This window comes from Maniola hyperantus, chromosome 6 (genome assembly GCF_902806685.2).
Source record: "Maniola hyperantus chromosome 6, iAphHyp1.2, whole genome shotgun sequence".
NCBI lineage: Eukaryota > Metazoa > Arthropoda > Insecta > Lepidoptera > Nymphalidae > Maniola > Maniola hyperantus.
The window spans coordinates 2,307,830-2,335,394 of NC_048541.1; the positions used below are offsets into that span (position 1 = coordinate 2,307,830).

Genomic DNA, 27,565 nt, shown 5'->3' on the forward strand with positions numbered 1-27,565 from the left:
CCGTTATATTATACTTTAAGAATTTTTTAACGGTGTTTAAGAAATATTCTTAAGTGCCTATAGTTTATTAACTAAAATCTTAAATGCAATTTTGAATATATTTTATACTAAATAATTTAATACCTACGTATTTAAAAAAATACTGATTTAGTAAAAAATAGTGCAAATGAAATGTTATAATGCTCTCGAATAGTGTTGTTAGGCTAATAGATGTCATTAACCGGTACTAAGGCAGGTTCATGCACGCAAATCGGAGTGGTAGTATTCGGCTTCGGCATCTGCTCAGTTGTAAAATCCGAAAAATCTTCTTCAAACCAGTTTGGCTCCTCGACAGACTTTGTCAAGAGATGGTCTGTCACGAAGAATTTCAGCCATGCCTTTATGAGAAATGAATTATTATATTGATGAAAAGTGAAAAGCAATGAATATAATCAATGAGCCTATTTTAAAATATGCCCCGATGAAAATATGTTCGCCAATATTGATCATAAAAAAATGATATTTAACTTTATGTAAAATAGAAGGCTATGTTTTAAGAATATTAGAAGATATAAATGGTAATGTTCAATATTGGAACATACAAAGTTTGATTATTGTAATGAAATGTGATTATGTGTAAATTTAAAATGAAATGATGATTCCAATTTCATAAAGGGGCTTTGTTTTTGTAAATTTTCTTTCAATATATTTTTTACACTGTAAAATTTACAGAAATAATAATAATTAATCAATTTTGAAAGAAATGTTAAGTATGTGAAGGTTAATTGTGTTATTACTTACAGTAGATGTTGTGACTGTGGGTACGGTAGGTTTGTAAAACGGTTTATCAAGGTATGAAGCACGATATTTAGAGCTAAATTTGTTTTTAGTTTTGTCAGGTTCTGCAAGTATCTGTAAAAATGTTTATTAGGAACCAAATGTACATGAATATATTAGTTATTTTATTGTGTTAAATGTATACTTGAAATCAAAATATATGAAGTAAAAATGCTTTTTAAGTCGCATATCTATCGGTACATAGTGTGCTTTTTAATTGCGGTATCCACTGTATCTTTTTTTTTACAAACAATGAATATTAACCAACTCCTTATGAGACAGTCTGGCCTTCTGAACTCTCATTTTACCTCAAATTGGTGCATCTTGACTTCATTATAATTGAGATGGAATCGCGAATTTAATGGATATTTATCACAAATTCATCATCAAACATAATATTTATTGAAATTTAATTTGAGTGCGGACTATACTTACGCCATTTGATGAAGCCTCAGTAGTTTTTGAGAAAGTGTCACTATATTTTTTTAAATTGCGCTCTTTTGATCTTGGAGTCGTGGGATCTCTACGTTTTAGTGATTTACGGCTATACTTTCTTGTTTGAATATTCCTTATAGGAGGCACAAAAGTAACTGTGCTTTTTTCCTTTTCCTCCAAAGCAACGTCATTATTTTTATCCTTATAAGTTGCATGATACTTTTGAGTGGAAGTAATTATATTTATAACAGGTTTTTTTTGACTTGCCTCCATCTGACTGACAATTTCATTATCAGTGCCATTTTCTAAAGATTCTTTGCTGTTAACAGTAATTATGAATCTTTGGTTTTCATTGATTGTACTTAAATTTTCTGATTCTGGTTTTGTAGGACTATTTGTGTATGTATAAATTATAGGAGTATCTGCCGTATTCTCAGATTTTTTGTCAACTACTGTCATAGCTTCTGTTACATCTTGTATGCTTGATGTGGTAGATAAAGTTGAGCTGGCGGCGTTAGTTCTTGATCTAGAATAATAGGAAGTTCTAGGCAATGTTTGCTTTAGTTTATTAATATTAGCCGATTTTTCATTAATATTTCTATTTGAAACAATAGCTTTAGGAACCTCTTTGCTCACATTAAAGTTTCTTGTTACATTTCTTCTAGGAAAAAAAGACCGTGCAACTGGTTTTTTATGTAAATTATTCTCAGAACTGTTATTTTTCAGCGTATTCTCGTTCTTAGGAACTTCGGTTGTTGAAGTTTTAAACTTTCTACTGAATTTGTAACTGCTTTGCGTTACTGGACTGAACCTTTTAGTGGAACTAGTGGAAGATGAAAAAGTACCAGACTTTTTATTTCTAGGTGTATAGGATCCACGTAGTCTATATTCCGTAGACCTTGCTTTTGGAGGTTCAGAAGCGGGCGTAATTTCTGCTTGTGTACTCTCATCGCTTTTAATCTCGTTATCATCTTCAAGGTTAACTTTACTTCGGAGCTGAAATTTAAGTATTTGTTATAAATCAAACAAGAATTCTTAAGGATTAAATAACATGATTTGAACAAAATTAAGTACCTATTTAGTAATGACGATGACATACTTTTATGATGATGACGATGTAGCGGGTGACTCTTTTAATATAATGTTAAAAATCGAGTAAGTTTAATTAAATTGATATATGATTTGTGTGAAATATGAGATCATGTAATTTTAATGAACTTATAGAAAATAATAGACCTGTTTATATTACCCGAGAATGCTTTTCTGTGTCAGGAGCTGTGATAATTAATTGTGGAGAAGTAGGGTGAGTGTTAAATACTTTTTGTGATGCTTTCACTGACAAACTCTCGCTGGGTGGAGAGCTCGCTTGTGTCTGAAATTTTTATGATCATTTTTGAATGCCAATCATGTGAACAAATTATACTCCAATGAATGTTCGAAAAGATAATATGATTCAATCGATGTTAGTATGGAACAATGTTAGTTATATTAAACAAACAGAAGTTCTGTTTTCAGTGCATTCTTTATTAACTCGAACATGTTATACAGTGATATGAGTATATTATTATGAGATACCTAAACCTATATTAATTACTGAACTGACCATTGCTTATTCAGATGAATCTACTCACCGATGCATTCTTAGCTTGAATCAATGCTTTAAAACTTGGAGGATAGTTATCATCCTCACCTATTTCATCCGAGACTTTTGATTTTGCAGATGATTTCGATTTGGCTCGATAAACTGGGCGTTTGATAATTTTTGTAGGCTTTGCAGTACTCGTCTTTTCAGTCGCATTTTCTCTGTTTTGTCTGATACTTCTTTCTGTTGTTGACGTTGATGTAGAAGACGTCTTAATTTCGGGTTGACTAGTTACGTTTTCCCTAGATTGACTAGATTTCAATTCATTTGATATGATTCCTTCGCCCGTCAAGTTCGTATCTATTTCTGTTGGTCGCGTTCTGTATCTTAATTTTCTAGAATTTCTTAAATCGTTGCTTCTTGCAGTAGTTGGCTCTTTTGGAACAGTTGTTAGCGCATTTGCAGTGCCTGAAACATCCAAATCGAGTGTTCTAATGTTAGTGCGCCTGTTAATGCGGCCTCGCGTCCGTGGAGGCATAGGAGTTATCAGCTCAATTATTTGTGCCGTCGAACTTCTTCTTCTAAACTCTCTACTAGGTGCACTTGATTGTGTTGGGACATTTGCAGATGGTTTACTAGTGGTTGAATTCGTCACTTTCGTTTGGGTTCTATCACTGAAAGGAGAAGTTTCAACAATAGGAGCTTGCGTCGTTGACGTCGTTGACGTCGTTGAAGAAGGTGCATGCCTTGTAGTTTGCCGTGATCTAGTTATTTGCTTTTCCCTTTTTATTGTGGTATCGAAATTTTCTTCGTTCACAGCTGGCCTATTGCGTGTTCGAGTGTTTGTTCTTCTTGAGTCAAAACGCTCACTTTTAAGAGATTGATTGCTAGTTAGATCTGGTGCAATTGTGGAAGTGGTTTCAGGCGACTTACTTCTATGTCTTGTTCGGGAAATGTCACGTGGAGTAACATCTTCATGCCGTTCTCCTCTTCTTGAGGTTCTCGGCCTGGGTGTGGATTGTACATCTTCTGGTTTATTTGTACTTGTAGGACTTCTGCTGGAGTTCGGAAGTCGTCTGTTAATGCGTGATCTGCCTTCTTCCTGAAAATGAAAGAAATGTACAGTTATTTCTCACTTTCAAGCATAAACTTTATATTACGACTGTAGCAAACCTATGAAAGAATATAATTCTGAACTGCAAATATTTAGTTTGTACCTTAAACTGTAGTGAAAACGAAAAGATAATAAAAAAATTAAAATACAATAGCTGTCATTTATAATGCGCTGTAATTATTATGTCTGAGCATGAAATAACTATATTTCAAGTAGAAAGTAGTATATGAGTTATTATTTAAAACAAAGGCTGTCAGTAAAACAACAATGCTCGGTTGTGAAATCTATCACTAAATCTCGAAATGCACGAAGAACACAATGCAAGTGCATTATGGACTATGGTTAACTTTAAACAATGCTCGGAAAACAAGTGGTAAAGTTACTAAGGAATGCGCTTTAGTATAGATAGGTACACGAACTGGAATTCAAGTAGCGTTATGTTAAAGATTAACATCAGTAAGATTGTTTTCATACTGAAAACTTTTCTGAAAATCGATCAAGGATGGAGAATGTGTGTAAAAAATAAATGACATCTGTGTTCGCTTCTTTTCAGGAATTTGAAAGAATTACGTCTGGACTAAGAGACTGTGAGGGCCAGACTTTCGTTATTTTATAAAAGCTGAAAGTTTCTATTCGCATTGTCCCCAACATAGGTAGGAACGATCAGCAACTATCATCGTGGCTTTGGGAGATAACACAGGTGTATAAAATCTTTCGTCAAAGTATAAAGTGTCATTTTATTATATTTCCTTTAGTATTAGAAATCAGGTCACGCATTGCCAGACACTTCCTGGCAACTTCCATGCCAGACACCCTTAAACTTTAACAATTTATTAGAGTTGAAGAGTGTGTGGCAGGGGGTTGCTATTATATTACAGACTAGCTTATGCTCACGACTTCGTCCGCAAGGTCTATACAAATTCGAAATTAAATATGCATAGAAATAGACATTTGAATTATTAAAAACATTTACATGATGAGTGATGACATAACAATATTAATGAAATTAGATAATTTATGAAGATCATTTAGAAATAATTTTGCACGCCATGCTTGGCAGGATATGTAACTGATTACCTAACTTTTAAGACCCCATGTAAATATTATACATGTACCTACCATATCTGAGCAAAATAAATAAATGATTATTTATGATTATTTATTTATTCCTATTTTACACGCTTAGGGGTTGAATTTTTAAAAATCCTTTCTTAGCGGATGTCTACGTCATAATAGCTATCCGCATATCTTTCAACCCGATCCGTCCAGCGGCATAGGCTGTGCCTTTATTTATATAGATAAGTCAGTCAGTCAGTCAGTCAGTCAGGGACTTTGAATTTTGTATATACAGATAGGTATAATTGATTACCTGCTTATTATTAATTGAGGCCGTAAGTAAGTCAGTCAAGTTAATCTTTGGGCCACTATTGGGGCCGATTCTCTTGTACACAATCTCTAAACTAAACTGAAATGACACGTCTAAATCTATTTCTATCCCTGTCATAATGTTGCTTGCGGAAAAGGTTAGCACTAGATTTAGACCTGTTAATTTAATTTAGTTCAGAGATTGTGTACAAGAGAATCGGCCCTATTGCTTATCTGGCGTATACAAAACAGGTTAGATTTCGATTCGTGTGTACCAATTTCACACATGAAGGCTTGTAAAGAAATCATTGTAGCGAATCAATACGGTTTCAACAGTGTGGTTTACTTTGAGGCCACGAAAACTACGAAATTATTTATTTTGGCGATTAAAATATCGTGAGTTCCATCACTACCCATACACACACACTGAAATTTGTTTCACTACCCAATCCATATTAAATCACTACTGTAGAGGTGCAACCTCTACCGTCATTTGGCTGGCTGGCAGTTGTTAAGAAAACTTCGCAGCTGCCACACAACAACATTCAAATTTGGAACGCTGTGGAAAATTCTCCTGATCTTGCACGCATCAAGGGAGCCCATTCCCTACCATACGCTCGTCACAGCAACATCTTCATTGTATATATTATAAGGCTCGCGAGCCAGTTATTGTAAATACTGTGTTTACATCGATGTATAGTGTATAATAAACCTGTACATTATAATTTACTAGCTGATGCCCGCGACTTCGTCCGCGTGGAGTTAGGTTTTTAAAAATCCCGTGGGAAATCTTTAATTTTCCGGGATAAAAAGTAGCCTATGTCCCTCTCCAGGTCTTTATCTATACCCATACAAAAAATCACGTCAATCCGTTGCACCGTTGCGACGTGATTGAAGGACAAATTAACAAACCAATAAACCAACAAACAAACACACTTTCGCATTTATAATAAGGGTACTGATGTAGCTGGTCCATCATTGCTACGGCCCTCCAGCTACACTACCTCAGTCCTCACTACCCATCAGTACCCTTATTATCAATGCGAAAGTGTGTTTGTTTGTTGGTTTATTGGTTTGTCAGTTTGTCCTTCAATCACGTCGAAACGGTGCAATGGATTGACGTGATTTTATGCATGAGTATAGATAAAGACCTGGAGAGAGACATAATGTGCTACTTTTTCAAAATCAAAGAGTTCCCACGGGGTTTTTAAAAAACCTTATTCCAAGCGGACGAAGTCGCGGGCATCTGCTATTTTGTCACATATTTTACTTTTGTTTTCACGTACAATGAAACGGCTTTTACGCTGGTTTCATAGCTTTAACTAATAGTAACAAACATACTACGTAATTCGAAATTTGATAGGTAGTTAGTTAACACGCATGTAATGTCCTAATCCATGGTGACTTAGTTGGAACTTGTTTGTTACTTTGAAAAGAATATTTTTATACACGAGGTAGGTACATAAGACATAGACCTCCTAGTTTAGTCGTGAAAGGACATTCGGGGGGTCCGTGGTACGACACGACGGAGAGACGGACAGACACAGACAACAAAGTGTAAAAGGGTTCCTTTTTTTTGAGATACGGAACCCTAAAAAGCGTGGATTTTACTCGCCCCAGCAATGCGGGGGGAGGGGGAGCTGCAAGTGAGCTGCAATTTACACAGTACAGTGGTACAATATGGCATGATTATTGTTAATTGAACATTTTAAAAGAGCAACCGCCAATTTTCTTGCAGAGTTTTCTTGGTAGGAATGACATTCCAAACCAGTGCTAAGTAAATACTTTTGACGATACAAAACCACTATAAAGTTTTATTTCAATTAAATATCTTTCTATTCTATTCTACAAAAATTATGGCTCAATCTTTCTAGTTCCGTTTTCCTTAAGGACAAAAAGTGAATGTGCAAACATTATCCCTCTCGAAATCAAAGGTCAAAACCTATATGGCTGATTACGAAATGCTGGTCTAGATTACCTAACGTACAATCGCACACGTGTGTGATATAATATCTATTATACTTATTTAAATGATTAGTCATAGTCGCAGGGAGCCGCTGAATACAGGCGCCGCAATACCGCGGCGTGTGGAAGTCCTTACAAAATATCTATGTCCGCCTGAGGACGTGGTCGAACGAAGTCGTGGGCATCACCCATTTATCTATACCCATGCAAACATTACGTCAATCCGTTGCACCGTTGCAACGTGATTGAAGGACAAACCAACAAACAAACACACTTTCGCATTTATAATAAGGGTACTGATATCACCGGTCACGACACAATAAGTCGTGAATATTTTGACTAATTAAATGGCCGTGAAATTTCTATGTCTATTTGTTTTACAGTCATTAGATACACATTACAACGTTGTATTAGGCCCGGTTTCCACCTAAGCAGAGCGGAGAGGATCAGTCGACCAATCAGCTGCGCGATTGCGGTAGAATGACAGCTACAATGTCACGATCGCAATCACCTCTGATTGGTTGACGCTCGCTCACTATATTGGCTACAATGCATTGTTGCAACAAGAATAGCACAAATTCAGCCAATCACAACAATTGAGATTGTAATAATGATTGATGCAGGTTTTACGAAATCGCCCTACAGATTTTTGAAAGATGACGTCATCATTTTTTTATCTATCGACTGAACACATCTCCGCGCCGCGCCGCTGAGGTGGAAATGGAAATGAATCTTGTTTTCGAAATAAAATTATTATTGATGTAGAATAATATTATGTTTCAAGAGCAAAATTTAGTACTATTATATTAAAATGTGGCAAATAGCCTCAATAGCTCAACGACTGGGTAAAAGAGTGGACTGAAAACCGAAAGGACTTCAAACCCCGCCCGTTGCACTATTGTCGTACCTAACACAGGCTTGACGCTTAGTTGGAGAGGAAAGAGGAATATCAAGTAGTCATTTAAAGTGGCTAATATTCTTTTTAAACAAAAAAAAATTGTTGTGTGTTCTTATAGGCATATCTACGTCACTTATCGCCTATCGCTGGAGGGCACCTAATAAGCAACTACTAAAATTATTTATTTATTTATTTATTTAAACATCTTTATTGCATTATACTATGGCAAAGAATAAAAAATACAATTAATCCATCTAATAAATTAAGAAGAATATTTATAATTAATCCATCTGTAATCTATCGATAAGTTACTTAGCATCATTGCTGTAAAAAACCATATCATTTTTGACGAATAACAACGTTTTTGACAAGTAACTGCTACAAATTACAGATAGGTAGGTACTTAGTATTGATTATTAATTTCGGCCATTAGTTAAGTTTAGAAAAACCGAATTAGCTCGATCCTGGTTCGTGAGAAATGGATATAATATACGAGTGTATACGCTAGGATGTATTCTGTAATATAACTACCATAACGGGATAATAATTATGACATTTAATTAAAACATTATTTCTTAACAACTATTGTCCAAGCGATATTATCACATACCTACTAAGTAATTAAAACTATCAAATTATTAGGCTCACTGTCCGTGATTATATCGTCTGAGTAACATTAAATGTAGTTTTTATGGAAAAACTAGTTAATGCCCGTAATTTCGTTCGTGTAGATTTTGGTTTTAAAAAATGCCGTGGGAATTCTTTGACTTTCTGGCATAAAAAGTAGCCTATGTTACTTTCCAAGTCTTTAACTATATCCACGCAAAAAATAAGTTAATCCGCTGCTCTGTTGTGGCGTGTTTGAAGGACAAACCAAAAACAAACACTCTTTCGCATTTATATGGGTAGTGATTAGAATTTCGACGACGAGAGTAAAGATAAGACGCAAAGCTTTATTAAATACTAAATGATACCCGTGACTTCGTCCTCATGGATATAGGTTTTTTAATTCCGTGGGAACTATTTGCTATATATTCAATTCAAATCAAATAATTTATTCAAAATAGCTAATAAATTACCCTTTTTGATTGTCTTTTGTTGGATTTGTAAGATATGAATAGTGGTGATAATTTTTACGCGAACTTAAAACTAAAGCTAAGGGGGTTCTTGGCATAACTCTTCGCATTTATATTATTAGTGTGATTCTACTGTCAACCTTACAGGGTTGCAAGCCATTTATGGATTTAAAAAACCCGCAAAATTCGTGATGGTACTGATTCTGAGCACAACCTAATTTTAAAGTATTCGGATACTCTTCTTACTAATGTAATAGCAGTCTTACTTAGTAATGCAGTTTTATAGTTTTAAATTTAATTTTTAGATGTAAAACCCGTGATTTTAGCGCACAGTCGCGAGCCTACTGTTTAAATTTGTAGCGTGCACTACAATTTAGTGTCTTTAAATGTAAAGTTCATGTTCTGTCCCTTTTAAGCATTGTTAAAAAGAAAAGGATGGAGATACCCTAAATTTAGTTTAGAGAAAGACAACGGAATCGGTGGTATTTTAAAATAGGAATTACTTATGTCGTCAATGGGGCCAATTCTCTTGTACACACTTTCTAAACCCAAACTAAATTAACAGGTTTAAATCTAGTGCTATCCTCTTCTGCAAGCAACATTATGAAAGGGATAGCAATAGATTTAGACGTATCATTTTAGTTTAATTTAGAGATTGTGTACAACGGAATTAGCCACATTGTTTCAGCAATAACTTACAATTCGTACAAATTACAACAAAATCAGGTAATGCCTCGGGCAGCCGCGTCCGCTTTTGACCGTAAAGCTTTGCGGAATTTGGGTATTTTTAAATTCTTGCCCAACATGGTAAACCACTGGTAAACTGTTGTGGGACATAACTGGTAAGTAATAAAGCTTTTAATTTTTATTTTTGGTAGGTATGAGTCAATACGAAACTGCAACCTTCGGTTTTGCCCGTGTGAAATCAGGATCTAGGGTAAAATTGTAATTTTTAGGGTTCCGTATATCCAGAGAAAAAAGGAACCCTTATTTATAGGATCACTTTATTGTCTGTCCGTCTGTATATCTGTCGTGTCTTTCGAGACAAGGGAATCAAAACATATAGGTACCTGTTGACATAGAACCATGAATTGACTGGTTTTTTTTAAATCATAATCGGGTAATGGGGCGCTATAATTAATTAAGTCTAATTGCAGAAGTTTCTGCAATAAGACAGTCTAACCTATTAAGCACAGTAGGTATATATTTTACTGTACAATATAGCATAAGTGATAATATTGGAGTCATAAAGCTGTAAGTAAAATCCGCAACGACACAGGTTGCCTTGTCTACTTGACCACAGGCCTTTATGTGTAATGTAGGGTGCATATCATTTATCTTATCGAAACATAGACTTCATTCTTAGCGTGTTAAAGGTAGAAAAATTTGGTAAATTTGGTATGGTAAAAATTTAGAAAATTTCTTGACTGCCACAAGTGCTCATTTGATACTAAAAATTAGCCAGCCGCAAGTTTTTTATCAGCTTTTAAAATGTATTTCTTAACGCAAACAAATAAGGCAAGTATTATTAAAAATGGAACCGTATTAGGTTTTGAAAATCTCATGAGACTCATTTTGCAGGATAAAAAGTTGTATATCCGTCTCCGGAATGAATGAATAAAATTAATTCTGTACCTACTAAATATTTATTATGCCCGCGACTTCATCGGCGTGGATTTAGATTTTTGAAAATCCCGTGGGAACTCTTTGATTTTCCGAGATAAAAGTCCTATGTGCTTTCCCGGGATGCAAGCTATCTCTGTACCAAAATTTGTCAACGGATGGGCTGTGAAAACCTAGCGGACCGACAGACACACTTTCACATTTATAATATTAATATGGAAGTGTCGATGTGAATCTAAATATTGAAAGGAAAAGGTGACTGACTGACTGACTGATCTATCAACGCACACCTCAAACTACTAGGAAACTAGACGGATCGGCCTGAAATTTGGCATGCAGGTAGCTATTATGATGTAGGCATCCGTTAATAAAGGATTTTTGAAAACTCAACCCTAAGGGGGTAAAATTGAGGTTTGAAATTTATGTAATAGTCCACGCGGACGAAGTCGCGAGCATAAGCTTGTACAGATAAAAGATAATAATCTAGCATTTGATGGTCACCCTACTCGTCCTTGCTCGCCTTTCACCCGGCGACAAACGCAGCTGTTATTAACCTTTGTTCTTGACAGTTAAAACAATATTATCTCTTAACAGTACCTACCTACAGTATTTTATTAAACTGATACCGTTTTAAGTATCAATCCGTACCGTGTTGTATTGTGAGCTATCGTAAAATCTAGGGGTCATTAAATTATTCATCTTACTATCTTGCTCTCGCATGTGAGCTTGGTAGGTGACACGTGAGTAGACCAAACAATCATTTACAGTACGCGACAGAAAATAATGTACGTCGGCCTTTAGAATGACATTTCGGCTTTGAAGAGCGTTGTCTCTGTGACTCATACCTATATGACGATTTCAACGACAGAGACAATGCTCTACAAATCCGCTATCTACTTCTAAAGGTACATTATTTTCTGCCGCGTACTGTAGTAAGTATAAGTCCCGCAAATTGCTAAAGCGCGTGGCCGTCATTTTAGTGACGTCAAAACTAGACTGACATGGTTCCAGCGCAATAGCAATTTGCGGGACTTGTAGTAGGTCTAGGTATACGATATATCAATTTGTAGCGCCAATGATTGATTGCAACAGCATAAATAAGAATTGAATGATTTATTAATGTTTACATGAAAATACGCGATAGCGAAGTGGTTAACTGCCTCCTATTCGGAAGGTGGGTTCGATCCCGGGCACGTACCTACCTCTAACTTTTCAGAGTTATGTGTGTTTTAAGCAATTAAATAGCACTTGCTTTAACAATAATTAAGTAAAATCTTTGTTAAAGCAAGCCGGAGAGTTTTCCACAATGTTCTCAAAGGTGTGTAAAATCTACCAATCCGCACATGGCCGTGGTATCGTGGTAGTCTATGGGGATAGTCATTCTGAGAGGAGAGCCGTGCACAAAATAAAATTTGAATGTTTAAAAGTGAGTTTTGGTTTAAAATTCCTGTGGAAACTCTTTGATTTTCCGGAATAATAAGTAGTTCAAAAAACGTCGATCTGTTGTCCATTACGGCGTGATTGAAAAACAAACCAATGGAACACACTTTCACATTTATAACACCTACTAGATTATGCCCGCGACTGCGTCCGCGTGGACTACACAGTACACATGTTTCCAGTGGTTTGAGCTTTGCGTTAGTATATGAGTCAGTCAGTCAGTTAGCTTTTCCTTTATATGTATAGATATTAAAGTATGGATCACTGAAACCATACACGTGTGTGGTTGTAAGTAGCTAATGATTACTTCAGTGCGTGTTCGTATGTGACGAAATTTTAAATTCATATATTTACTTCTAAGCACGATACCACCGAAGTGGATTAGTTATAATATGGGCAATTATATGTTTCAGTGAGATATGTTCGAGCAATGGACCGAATTGAGTAAGATTGTTAATATTACTGGTTGTTGTGTGGTACAAGTGATGCGCGAACATTTCTTCACTGATATTGCTTTTTTACGGGATTGATGATATTTATATTTCTTCCCTAAAAGAAAACAATTCTTCTTCTCAATCGTTCATTCTTGACAGAGTGGTCGTGGCTATGAATTCTTCACTGCTGCTCGTGCGATCTCCCTCCAGTGACTTCTGTTGTTGGCATTATGTGCACACACGGAGACAGGTGTGTTGTGTTTGTTGCGGATCGGATTAAGTCGGTCCACGTAGTTGGGGAACGCCCACGTGGACGTGTGCCCTCCACTCGACCTTGTACCACAAGGTTTTCGATGGTACCACTCTTCCTTGTGATGTGCCCAAAGAACTTGAGGATTCGCAATTGTACTAGTGAGGAAAGCCTTTGATTTATTTTCAGTTCTTAAAGAAAAGGAAGCAATATCAGTGAAGAAATGTTCGCACATCACTTGTACCACACAATAATAGTCCGATAATAATACATTATGATTTTATGTTTATTTGGTGGTTTAATACATTATTTTCTCTTATTATTTCCCGCTTCAAGTTAGTAACTTGAAAGGCAAAGAGACTGGAATCGATAGCGTGACAGCGGTTTATGTAACTGCACTGGCCGCTGATACTAGTCTGAGAAGCGGATTCGGAAAAAAGTAGTCTTTTTGTTTTTCTTTATAAAAATATCTTTATAGTTTCATTTAAAGTATGCAGATTTTTCTTATCACTTGCTTTAACGGTGAATTAACATCGTGAGGAAACCTACATGCCTGAGTACTCCATAATATTCTCAAATTCTTCTGTCCAATGTATGTAGACTACGGCAAAAATCTTCTCATTCTGAGCGGAGACCCGTGCTCAGTAGTGAGCCGGTGATGGGTTTATGATGATGATAATGTTTTTTTTTGTAGAGCAAGTATAAACATACATATTCCACTGCATTAGAAAGAGCCTAGGTACGACATACAATTGGGTCATTTAAAAAAGGCGAAAACGAAAAAGTAACACAATGAACCAAAAGCCTAATTTGCTATAATCCGCTGAAACAGGTCGAATCTGAATGGTGCAACATGCAGCATGCGGCATGCACCGCCCGACCTCCCACTGCTAAACATGCAGGAAAAAGCAGCCACCAGGCAAGCAATACGCACCACCACCACGCAGTACCACACAAATCCCAATACACACTCGACGCACGTTTCGCCCCGACACCAGAGCATCCTCAAGAGATGTAGACCTTACAATTTACAATTGCAAAAGATTGCGTGGTGGTGGTGCGTATTGCTTGTCTGATGGCTGCTTTTTCCTGCATGTTTGGCAGTGGGAGGGCGGGCGGTACATGTCGTATGCTACATGTTGCACCATCAGATTCGACCTGTTTCAGCGGATTATAGCAAATTAAGCATTTGGTTCATTGTATATCATGGATTTCCACAAAGTCACGCCTGCTTCTATACAACATTATTTACATTACATTACATAAATTTATATATTTCATAATAATTGTCGATTTCTTTATTCTGTATTTTACTTATTGTATGTTACCTTGTTTAATGCATATATTTGTTTAAGTATTGTTCTTGTTTTTGTATTTGGACCATTTAAAGTTGCAACCTGTTTTGTGTGACTTTATAATAAATAAATAAAAGATTTAAAAAAAACATTTGAAAAAGTAACACTTGCAACGAAATATTATAATTAAAAATAATGCAAAGATACGAAACCTGTTCAGTACAGTAAAGTCTGAGTTTAATAGGTTCAAGGTTAATCAATATTAAGTATAGTATTATAGGTAGGTATACGCCCACGCCGAATTCTGTTACACGACACTTGAACCTAAACTTACTTCTACTTGCTACCTAAGCTTGTAAACTTGTTCTAGGACTTATTAATTATGTTTTGAATAAAATTAATGCACGACTCAATTTTAATTCATAAGAATCACTACCTATATTATAGTGAAAGTCTGTTTGCTTTGTCACTGGTTTGTCCTTCAATCACGCTGTAACGAAACAACGGATCGGCGTGATTTGTTTCGGATATAGTTGAAGACCAGGGTCGTAGGCTACTTTTTATACCAGAAAATATAAAAAAAATAGCTTATGCTCGCGACTTCGTCCGCGTGGGCTACACTAAATCCCTATTTCACCCTTTTAGAGGTTGAATTTTAACGCCACAGACAGTCGGCCGTGGATGACGTCCATTTGGATTGGACGCATGGATTTCAATTCGTTTGGAAATCCAAATCTGGACGACGTCCATTCAATTGGAATACGTTTTTCACACTTACGAAACGATTTTGGAAGACGTCCACTCCATTTGGATTGATGGACGCATCGTCTGTGGGCATCTTAAAAGTCCTTTCTTAGCGGATGCCTACGTCATAAATCATAAATCATCCCAAGAGCTTTTAAAATACTTAGGTATACTTATGCTGCAGGATGTCGCAGGTATGAGGTAATACATAATTTAATTATTTTATTTGTGGATACAGTAAAAAGTATAATATTATTGAAGTTTTAATTATTTATTCATTTATCTTTTGTATATAAAGTAAATAACAAGTTACATTACAGAAAGTATTTCGTTTACTACATTATCGCGTATGATAATTACACATTTTTATTTTAAACAGTATATTTGTCGGTTGGGAATTGGGATGCATAATTCAACAACAAGTTAATCTTTTAAAGATTATAGGTACTCTATCAGATGCAATGATAAAAGTAAATAAACGTCAAATGAATTATTAAAAGAGGGGTTCCCAACTCGTTGACAACCCATCGAAATTTTTTCCCGTCGAGATAATAGATTGCGTTGTGGTGTTAAATTTTATCAATGAGCACATTGCCGCCAGAAGGACCAAGTTAGAGCTTAAATGAATTTAATCCATTCCGTCCATTTAGTTATTTTGCTACAACTTTTGTTTTAGTCATTATTAAATAGGCATCATGGCAAGCGCGCTCCGAACTTTTCACCAGGCAAGATTGTCTACAAGCGCAATCTTGAAAAAAAAAGTAATTTTGCCAGAAGCTTTCGCTTCTACTTATCTCCATAATTGGAACGTAAAGAGCACCGTCGCACCAAAGAGATCATCAAAGCTAGAAATATTAATATGTAATAAGTATTCAATTCCAGATAAATGTATCTCAAGATAAGATCTCCGCTCTACTTCGTGACTGCGTTAAAACATTTTAAGCACACGCCAGAAGTGTTGAGAAATCAATCAAGACTTCTAATGTTACCAATCATCCAAAGTCCGCAGGTTATCCTTGCATAACCAAATTATATAAATATGAGTTACTAAGTCGAGCGCGCAAACTGAGCTAAGTAATCTGTAATTTATTATCTTTTGAAGAGTCTAAATTATATACCCGATGGTAAATGATGATGAAGTCTAAAGTAGAACGCACTTGTCTACCTATATGATTTTTTTTAATTTATAGAATAGCGCTTGGCTGCAATCAGACCTGGTGGCAAGTAATGATGCAGCCTAAGATGGAGCGGGCTTGCCTAGAAAATGCTTATTCACTGTTGACTGGTACCCATATTATATTTAGAGGGGAAAACTGACTACTTACAGTAACGTTTTTCTATGACTTTATCCGCGTGGATTTAGATTTTTGAAGATCCAGTTGAAATTATTCGAACTACCTATACTTTCTCATCTCTATCCGTACTAATATTATAAATCGAAAGTGGGTCTGTCTGTCTGTGTCTGTCTGTTAGCTTTTCACGACTCAACAGTTTAACCGATTTTGATGACGACGTACAGAGTTAGCTTACATTCCGGGGACGGACACATTCTACTTTTTATTCCGGAAAATCAAAGAGTTCCCACGGGATTTTAGTTTACGGAAAGTCGCGGGCATCAGCTAGTAATAAATAAAATCGACTCGATCATTTCGACTGGAGTGGAGGTTGTACTCGTATGTGGAACTTTCAATCGCTGCATTGAGCTTACGAAAAGCAACTAAAACGCCGATCGCTAATGCTTAAAGCATCGTTTTTGCTAAAATATAATAGCCAAGCCTTGAACAGTTATTATATAATCCAAAACATTGATGTAACATAGCATAACCGGACAAAGATGTCTAAAATTCAACGATAAAATAAATTAGTTACACCTAGTTATGATACACAAAAATGTTTCTTAAATCTCGTTTAAGTTAAAAGCTGCAAAATGTAACTAAAGGTTTCTGAAACGGGTTTACGCAATTTTCTGTGTGAATATTTGCTGAAAGAATTGAGTGCACAGATATTTGTCTAAACTTAACATTAGTAACAGATAGGACAATGCTACCAAATATGCTCATAAGCCAAAAAATAATCGGTTTCTCTTTATGCGCAACTGCAACGTGTCCATTGTGGCTAACGTTGTATTACTAAATAATATAATGAAGTAGCGTTATAATTATGTACGAAGAAGGCGTGCAATTAACAAACTTTGTGTCAATTATCAACTAGTAAAGATTACGGAGACAAGCAATGTAGGTTTTGTGTTGCAGTAAGTAATAAAATTATGCCATGCGCATTTTAAAAACCGAATGGTCAGCGGTTCAAACCCCGCCCGTTGCACTATTGTCGTACCTACTCCTAATACAAGGTTTACGCTTAGTTGCAGGGTAAAGGGGAATATTAGTTTAATATAGCTAAATCTGTTTATTTAGTGGTTATAATATCATAAAACTCAATTGTCAATGAAAATATACTGTTTTACGTCAACTTCACATAGTAGGTACCTAGCTATAGTTACTAGTTAGGCGTGAGGCCAAACATGTTGCCAATAGCTGCTCTATTTTCAGTTAAATGTCTTTGATCCTCAATGATGTATTGCTTCATCCGGAGTGCGACTAAAGAGTAAAGAATGCCAAACTGTATCCGTTAATACCTGATTGAATAATTTAACCTACATTTATTATTCTTTATATCAATCACAATTTTTTTTGTACCATATTTAGAAAGCTTTACTATATGACGCTTAATACCTACTAGCTGATGCATGAGACTTCGTTCAATTCAATTCAATTTTTGTTTTGTTTCTGATGCAGGTACATTCAGGTGTAAGTCATAAAAGGAAAAGCTGACTGACTGACTGACTGATCTATCAACGCACAGCTCAAACTACTGGACAGATCGGGCTGAAATTTGGCATGCAGATAGCTATTATGACGTGGACATCCACTAAGAAAGAATTTTCGAAAATTCAAGCCCTAAAGAAGTAAAACAGGGGTTTGAAATTTGTGTAGTCCACGCGGATGAAGTCGCGGGAACGAGCTAGGTCTTACATATATACAGAAACAAGTAGGTAATTAGGTAATTTAAATTCTATTTAGTTTTAATTAGTCGCAATTAATCTCGTTCTCGTGTCTTATGAACTTCAAACACATTTCAAATTGAAGTACTTAGTTACTGAGTACCCAAGCTAACGGCGGTAATTTATATTGCGTGATACGGCGGTCTATTACTTTGTTGATACAAATATCTCAGAGTATAAATGGTATTATATATTATTGTACAGAGTATAATAAGTACTTTACTTATAGCTAGAATGATTGACTTCACATAATCTCTATGTTAAAAATGTTTCTACCTGTGGCTGTTGTAGACTTTAAAACCATCCAACCGATGTGCTCCAAACCAGTTTCATTAGAAAGACAATAATGTGAAGATGTCACACTAGGCTTTACTCATGTGTTTAGTCGAACGAAGTCGCGACGCGTGCGCGAACTGACTCTCTTTGAAAAAGGAGCCCGGATGGGTTCGAAACTGATTGGGCTAACGTTCTACTAAACACGTGAGTAAAGCCGGGTGTGAGATATCTATAATGGAAATCACTAACGATAGTTTAAACGCTAAAATGTGAAGATGGTTTTAGACCAATAAAAAACGCATTAGGCATAAACTTTTTTTTTGCGTACTACTTAGTACACGCCGGGTACCCGCTAGTATTCTATTTAAACACTTGAATCTTTAAGTATGGGTCCAATACAATGTACCTACGTAACAACTGTTTATATGAAAATAGGGATTATGTGTGTGCGTATGTGTTTATGGCAAACAAACGTCCATGCGTGCGCCGATTTTGACATGGTTGTTTTATTTGAAAGTGTGCCCTTGCGAAATGATTCAGTATTTCAAAATGGCTGAACTAGTTTTAATCCAATTCAGCTTGTAGGCATAATGTTTGAAACCAGCTTTGATCGTAGACTAAACTCATATTACCTATAGAACCTGACTACCTACCTACTGTACATACTAGACTTTAGCTATCTAAATATATAAAACTGACTGACTGACTGACTGATCTATCAACGCACAGCTCAAACTACTAGACGGATCGGGCTGAAATTTGGCATGCAGATAACTATTATGAAATAGACATCCACTACAAAAGGATTTTTGAAAATTCAACCCCTAAAGGGGTGAAATAGGGGTTTGAATTTTGAATAGTCCACGCGGACGAACTCGCGAGCATAAGCTAGTCAAAATATAAAAAAGGAAAAGGTGACTAATGACCGACTGATCTATCAACGTACAGCTCAAACTACTGGACGGATCGGGCTGAAATTTGGTTTGCAGATAGCTATATAATAAGCTATGTAACTCTATAAAATAATTAATTGATTGATTAATTAGAAAATTACTATTCAGTGTCGAAAATTCTTCTTCATTTTTGCTATCTGTTACAAACTAAATTACCATAATAACATTAATAAAATTGGAGTGGAGTTGGAAACTTTATGGGCTCTCAAATTTCACTATGATACCATTAGCGGAAATTAAAACCATGAATTAACATATCATAAGGCAGATTTAAAGTTTTATAGGGATTCTTAGTGGCAGCGAAAGTGTACCGGTTTAATATCGCTTTCGTATAGCAAACCAGTTGCTTTCCTCGTGTTAACGTGCGGCGTATGGTTCAAGCTACAAGGTCAGAGAGACTCCAGTGTTGCACAATGGTCGTCGTTCCAACCTACAGTAGACGCCCACTATCCGCTATCAGTAGTCCTGGACGTACACAACCGATACCTCAGGACCCTTTTTTTCGTGAGGAAAATACATCATGGATACCACCGGCCACGGGGGTGCACAGTGGTTATGTCAGCTCCTACCGACTAAAAACCTCACGAAGCTCCATCCCACCTCTAACGACAGAGCACAAGGGACCTACAACGCCTCGTTACTCCGATACCTCAGGGCCCTAAGCCAAGTGCCTTCTTGGTGAGTGAGCGAATAAGCTTTCGTTCAGGTTATACTTGTTTTTACTTATTTTAACTTACGAGCTAATTACAAGCCTAACTATTGTAGGTATAATTAATAATGATGTAAATTATTATTGTGACGAGTGACCGCCCGTGGCTTGATTCACGTGGGAATTTTGAAAACTTCGGCTTTTTTCAGTGTCGGCATTGTAAAAGCAACTGTCAAATTATAAGACTGTGCAAAATTTCTGCTTTCTGGTCCAAGGCTGCGCTCGGCGTTCATGAGTCAAGACTTTTATTTTTTATTGTATGAGATTCAATTTATTCTTAATCAGATAGTAATTCATTATAATAATATACCAGGGTCTCGATTTCGGTAGAATCACACAATGTCACGATCGCAATCACCTCTGATTGGTTGATGCTCGCTAACTATTGGCTCCAATGTATTGCAACAAGAGTACCATAAATCAGCCAACCAAAACAATTCCGATTGTAAAAATGATTGATGCATGTGTACCGGACTCGACCTACTGTCTCGTCGTCGTCTCGTCTGTAAACTCGTCGATAGTGCACTTATCAGCAACAAAAGCAACCCAATGCATTGTTTCAAGAAAAGCACCCATCATTAAGTCCTTAATATGATTAATTCAAGCAGTCATGACCACCAATGAGGATTTTGAGGTATAGAGATGCTATGTTAAAACTACGTACCACATTTCTAACGTAACGGTGTGTAATAAAATCGCTCCTTGCGATATCTTACGCCATACTCTCACATCAAAGTACCCCAAGGTTGTTCGCCGAAAGTATAAACCTTGCCAGTGTCAAAGCAGTGCACGCTGCAACTTTTAGTTCCCACAAAGGGTAGGTATGTTTAATAACAATTCGTTAATATTCTGACACTACAAGTATAAAATATGTAGTTACAAGAAAGAAATAAAGAAAGAATAAACGTTTCTTAAAAGAATGTACCAACTAGTAACGGGATAACCTACCTCTAGGTGAACCTAGAGGTAGGTTATCCTATATAGTTAGGTAAGGTTATAATATAGACTATTATCTACTTTATTTGTCTATTATAAGAAAATAGTAGGTACCTACTCTGTCAAGATCATAGGGGCCCTATTATTCTAATGTGCTCAGAGCCTTCAATAGGTAAAAAGACGGCCCTGGTCCTACGATAAGTTGAAATGACTTTCATGTTTGAGCTTTTCCTATAGAACGCGAATCTTTTGTCTGTACGAGAGTCGAACCAAAGAATTTTTTCCGCCCTTTCTATTGCAGTTTGGCGCAGCAAAATGTATCTTACGTAATATTCCAAAAGATACATATGCCTCTAAGGCAAAAATTAAACTCACTTTACGCTTTTGGGCGTGAGTCATCAAATAACGCTTCTAAGTTGTAAGATTAATCGGATTAAGCAGGTAAAAGGCGGAAAAAGCCAAAGGCTAAATAAGTTAGTCGTAACATATCGATTGCCCAACATATGAGAAGAATACGGTACATTACAGAGAGCGTGTCTCTCAGAGCGTGTCATATTTATTATGATTCTGGGGAAAATCTCTCAAATAGCTCCGATTATAATCAAATGTCTCGTCACGCTTTACCCAGATCAAGATAATCGTAGTGTTTAGCTTCTATTAAGAGGATCTTAATTAGACTCTACGACACGTGTTACCGACACAACTGTCGTACACGTTACGGAATAAGTACATTCCATTCCCAGTACAGATGATCGTAGCCAAGTGTAAAATATTTGTCTAAAAAGTTTTTTTATTTTTATTCTAATGTTACTTACTTACCCAATTAGGTAATCTAAGTCTATGGCTAAATGGTAAAAAGCTGTGATAGCCTAGTGGTTAGGACGTCCGCCTTCTAATCGGGGGTGGGGGGTTCGATCCCGGGCACGCGCCTCTAACTTTTCGGAGTTATGTGCGTTTTAAGTAATAAGGTATTTAACCACTTGCTTTAACGGTGAAGAAAAACATCGTGAGGAAACCTGCATGCCTGAGAGTTCTCCGTAATGTTCTCAAAGGTGTGTGAAGTCTACCAATCCGCACATGGCCAGCGTGGTAGACTATGGCCAAACCCTTCTCACTCTGAGAGGAGATCCGTGCTGTGTAGTGAGCCGACGATGGGTTGATCATGATGATGATGATGATGATGAAGTCTAAATAAGCGAGATTTTAATATATTAGTACCGTAACGTGTTAAACAGAACTGGGTCAAACGAAACGTCTTTTGTGTATTTTACAATACATATTGGGCAATAACAGGGTTGTAATTAGTATTCGCGTACCGTCATCAATATGCAATTTTGCTGCGAGTATATTGTTCTGGATTTCAATAGAGTATGAAATATTGCTTTATCGTAATACTCGGTTTTATCTGTGGCTTCACTTATATATTTTATTTAATAATTCCCCTTTACATACAAAATGGATGGATTATTTGTAATTTTGTAACTAAGTACTATATGGAAAAGTATATAGAAACGTGCAAGCAAATAATTTTAAGCTGACATAAACTAGTTTATTTTTTTTAATTTAAAAAGTAAAGTACTGTACCCGTAGTACAAGATTTTACGTCTCACCAAACCAAACCAAATTCGAGAGTCGAGATACTTCCGCGTTACAGTAAACTGGATTTTAAATGCCTTGTTTTAAAGCTCAAGTTTGTCTACCCTTCTACAGCCAGCACTCCAAGCGGAAACATTGCGAAATTAAAATCAGTGGCATTGAATATTTGACTTCAATTCAAGGCTCTTTAGGTCCATTTTACTTTGATGTTATTGTGTTTCGACTCTCGAATTCTAGCAACGTTTGGTGAGACGTAAAATCTTATACTACGGGTACAGATACCTACAGTATATATACCAATATAATATGAGTATTTTTTGAAGATAAACCTAATATGTATTGTATTTAATACAAAAAGTTAATAATAATCAAATTTAAAAAAAAAAACATTTACAAGCTCGTTGATGTATGAAACATTATAAACTTCTAACCACGGTAGATAGAAAACATCGTAATTCTAAGTTTTACAGTTTAACTAACGTCTATAAAATATAATTATTACTTAAAAAAAGGTTACAAGTTCTATAAAATTAAGTAAAACTACCTGATCAATTTAATTTCACGCAGAACTTACCGATCGACTTAAAGCTTTAACTGATACTTATGTCTATTAAAAGGGCTGATGTTGAAAGTTGAAACCTTATCGATCTATTAAAACAGATCCAACGTGGGTTAGTTACTTAACATATATTATATGTTTGCATAGGTGTATTAGACACCATTGATAATTATTATGTTTTTATATGTCAAGCGCTTAGTTAAAAAATGTGATCCGCCTACTAGTTTTTTTATTAGTCCCTTAACTGTGATCTAATTTTATGGTAAATAGATCTTGGTAGTCTAAAGTAGAATATAAATATAATGACTTGACAGAGATAAATGTGGCTAATTCCGTTGTACACAATCTCTAAACTAAACTAAAATGACACGTCTAAATCTATTGCTATCCCTTTCATAATGTTGCTTGCGGAAAAGGATAGCACTAGATTTAGACCTGTTAATTTAGTTTAGTTTAGAGATTGCGTACAAGAGAATCGGCCCCAATGTTACATGTTAAATTAGTTCTCGAGTATAGTTAATAGGTGGATCACCTATGCGTTCGCGCATCATTCATTCTATGGAGTTGAAACTTTGCACAGTTATTGTTAGGACTTGCGGGAAGGTTTCTAATAAATAAAGGTATAATACAATATGGCGCGCGAGTCTCAGCATGCCTGGCAATAGCTATTTTTTTTTTTTTTTTTCCAAAATAACTACTTACCTAGACATTTTAACCCTTAACTTGGCAAGAGAAAAAAAGTATTGTTTTTATTATAATTTTGGCATACTTTGCTTTAAATTTACATAAATAAGTAGGGAAAAATAAAATGAAAAATCCAATGCTTGTAGTTTTTTGGAAAATACATGTATCATATATGATACATTGCCAAACTAGATAGAAATAAAAAATACGGTTATACAGCACGTGTATACCTCTTAAACCCACATTTTGATGGTTTTCTTTTCGTATATTGTTTGCAGGATCTGGCTTTTTACCTTTATCATTTCGTAGATACTAAACTTTTATTCTTTTTCATATTTTAAGCAATTCGCTCTTACCATATCTAGTGCTGGTCTTATTTTATGATATCTGTATCCATTATCATCATCAACTAAATGAAAATACCTTCTAATTAGTTGATACTTTTAGCGGCATAATGTTTCCTACAATAGAAATCCTCAAATTTTTATCCTAATTCGATCCAATCTGATAATTTCTATCATGAGTACAATCGCCACATTATCTCAAACTTCCTGTAAGGACACATTAATGCATTTATTTGCCTGTATATTGTGTGTAATACATATTTGTGTGTGGAACAATGTATTCAATAATATTATTAGAAAAAAAATTGAACACGTTTTCGGGGTTATTTGGCAAAAAAGATCCAAGAACCTAGTGAGTGAACTCTTTGTTTTTCTCCGACTTGAATGTTAAAATTTTTAGTTTTCCTTTCCTAACACGAAATGTTCTTTTAAAAAAAACCTGATTTTCTTTTCTAGGCTCTTGTAATTTTTGAACTGCGCTCTTCAACATTTCTCTCAGAATTATCATCAGAACATGCACTTGTGGTTTGAATTAGTGCAAATATATTACAAATCTTGAAAAAGGATTGCCAGTTTTGCATAAAAAATATAAAATTAGCAAAAAGCTAAGCCATACCATTATTATTAAATAAGAGGTGCTGTCTTTCACCATAAAATTCCACTAGTGTATGATTAAATCTTAGCAAAAATATTTTCCCCAAGTTTGTAATGTATCATATTTGTTACAATGCAATTGAACTCCAGATTACTATTGACTTGGCAACGTATTACATATGATACATCGCAGTTTAATGATCAATAAAAAAGAAACACGGCTCAGTATCTCTAAAAATCTTATCACAAGATAACTATTGATACTTCCTTTAGTAAATGTATACCAATACTCTAAAAAATATGCATAAATATTAAAATAATAAACAAAAATTCACGTGTAGTCGATAGCCATCGTGCTTGCATGACACCATTTTTGCAATAATTAACCCAAATGATGCATAAGATTCAGGTTTGTATTTTTATCTTATTCTTAATTAAATTCTGATCACATTTCATGTATAAAAGTTACGATAAATCACGTTTTGAAGCAACAGCATTTTTTTTTAATATGATGTATCACGGGTGTTACGAAGTCAAGAAAAGGGTTAATTAACCTCCTTCTAAAAGTGCATTCTTGTTAGCTATTGGTTCTATTTACAGCAATATTACCTTTTTTTTTTTCTTTTTTTTTTCGTTCGGGGAGGAGGAAAATCCTCATGGATGCCCTCCTACAGCAATATTACCTACATATTGCTAAATACCATTAGGTCATAATATAAGACAACCTTATGTAATTGAAGTACATTCACTTTCGCCTAGTAAAGGTTAGTCTATACGATGACCAGCTCTAAATGATGTGACGTAGGTGTACGTAACATAATAAATCGTGATATTTGTGTTACAAATACAAGTCTTAGGTATACGAATCATCAAATCAAATAAATTCAAATGTTTCATTTAAAATAGGTAATAAGTAAATTACACTTTTTGATGGTCGGTTGTTGCATTTGTAAGATGATGATATAGTGGTGATAATTTTTACGCGAACTTAAAACTAAAGCTACGAGGGTTCCAAACGCGCCCAGGTCTGAGAAGTGCCCACAACAAACTCAGTCGGGTATTCTTTTATTATCACCACTTTACAAAATCACTTAAATTTATTAGAACTATCACAAAGGCGTTAAGCAACTCCTTCCCAAGCTTTCTTATCATTTAAGTAATCCTTTACATTGTAATTGGATTTTTTAATAAGTTTACGTTTTAAAGCTTTTATGAAAACTTTGAACTTGTTGAAAGACATCTCCAGAATATCTTTTTGGAAGCTTATTATAAAAACGTTAGAATAACCAACAAATGAATTGCTATAATTCATCTTGGCATACAATACCTACATACCAATGTTTCAATGTATAATTTAACATTATTTGAGTTTTTCGTAATTTGTATATCTTTAGGTACCTAAGTATATGCGACGTTCCGAGGGCATGATCGTGTTTTGTATAAATATATGACTATCTAACAAGCATGGTCAAAAAACTACAAAAATTTAGCTAAATAACTACTAAAATAATGATTTAAAACTTGGTCGTGATGTTGGACCTGTTTCTAGAATATCTAATACATATAGGTCTTAAGTGTTCATAACACTTCCATAAAATGAAATAGAACATATTTTATGGAATCATCATGGTATTTGTTTGTTTGCCAAAAACTATTTTTTTTCAAGAGATTCTGCGTTCATTGTTGTAAAATATTAATGTGCTCAATCAACATCACAAAGGTATCTAAGTAATATTAGGTTGATATAAATAATTTAAGTTAACTTAGCTGTCGCATTAGGTTAGCCTATAATGATAGTTTTTAATTGTCTAATAAATAAATTAAAATTAAAATTACACCTTTCAGTGATAAGTATTACACTATCATTGAAATACCAAAATATTATGACAGTAATCGTGATAAGTACCTACATTAGAAGATTCTCAAGGTAGGTGCATCGTAAAATTGGCTAAATATCTTTGTTGATGAGCCACCGACCTTGCTTCTATGACATTTTAATATGAATCGTGATCTCCCACGTTTAACCATATTCAATCCCACCAGTAAGGTTTTTGAGTAAAACTCATAAATAGTTTAAAGGTTTAGACACACTGAACCCGGCCCCACACGTTGGCCCTAACACTGTCCGCTCAACGTGTGGATCGGGAAATTAGCATTGGCCCCAACGTTGGCCAAGCTAATTTCCCGATCTACACGTTTGGGCGAACAATGATGGTAGATTCTCTTAAAGATTCAACGCACTTGCAAAAGATAGTGAAGCGGCGATGCCCTACGTGAAGATTTAGTTAGTAGTTTAGATTTAATTCAAAAAAGACCAGCAGTATGTATTAACCAATAACTAGTTTATCTAAATATCTATAATATTTATAAAAATCTGGTAAAGCTTCTAGTCACTGAAGGTTTCTGACGCGTGAATCGCCAATGTGCGATCAGCTTAAATATACCTATTGACTCATGACCACCTACAGTATGGGACCAAAATAATATCTCATTAGGAATGTCCTAAAAATAATAAAGTATTGGTCATCTCCTTCTATGTAAAGTTCAGAAAGCAAAATATAATACGCAAGCCTCTACGATACGGTAGCAAGTGACTCACTAAGAAGTTTGACTTACTTAAAAAGGATTTTAACATTTCATAACTTAATATAACTCAACATTTACCTACTTAATTAACTTAAATGACTCATTTTACACAAGTCACACATTTTCTATGCTAAAGATCTATATATTTTGGTATTCTGTATCGGGTAAAATATATAATTAGTTCTTATTATAATTGTATAGTAAGTGCAACAGAATATATATACCTCATA

The 27,565-nt window shown here is 35.2% G+C and overlaps 1 protein-coding gene across 2 annotated transcripts in view; it reads right to left on the reverse strand.

Moving 5' to 3' along the window:
- The window catches only part of LOC117983173 (mucin-2-like), a 109,193-nt gene that overhangs the window by 16,398 nt on the left and 65,230 nt on the right, over nucleotides 1–27,565 (reverse strand). For both annotated transcript variants that reach the window (XM_069499219.1, XM_069499220.1), the window contains exons 4-7: nucleotides 2,883–3,935; nucleotides 2,501–2,623; nucleotides 1,252–2,247; nucleotides 781–891 (exon numbers count right to left, since the gene is read on the reverse strand). In XM_069499219.1, the coding sequence (XP_069355320.1) occupies nucleotides 781–891; nucleotides 1,252–2,247; nucleotides 2,501–2,623; nucleotides 2,883–3,935 (2,283 nt within the window). The remainder of the gene's footprint in view (nucleotides 1–780; nucleotides 892–1,251; nucleotides 2,248–2,500; nucleotides 2,624–2,882; nucleotides 3,936–27,565) is intronic.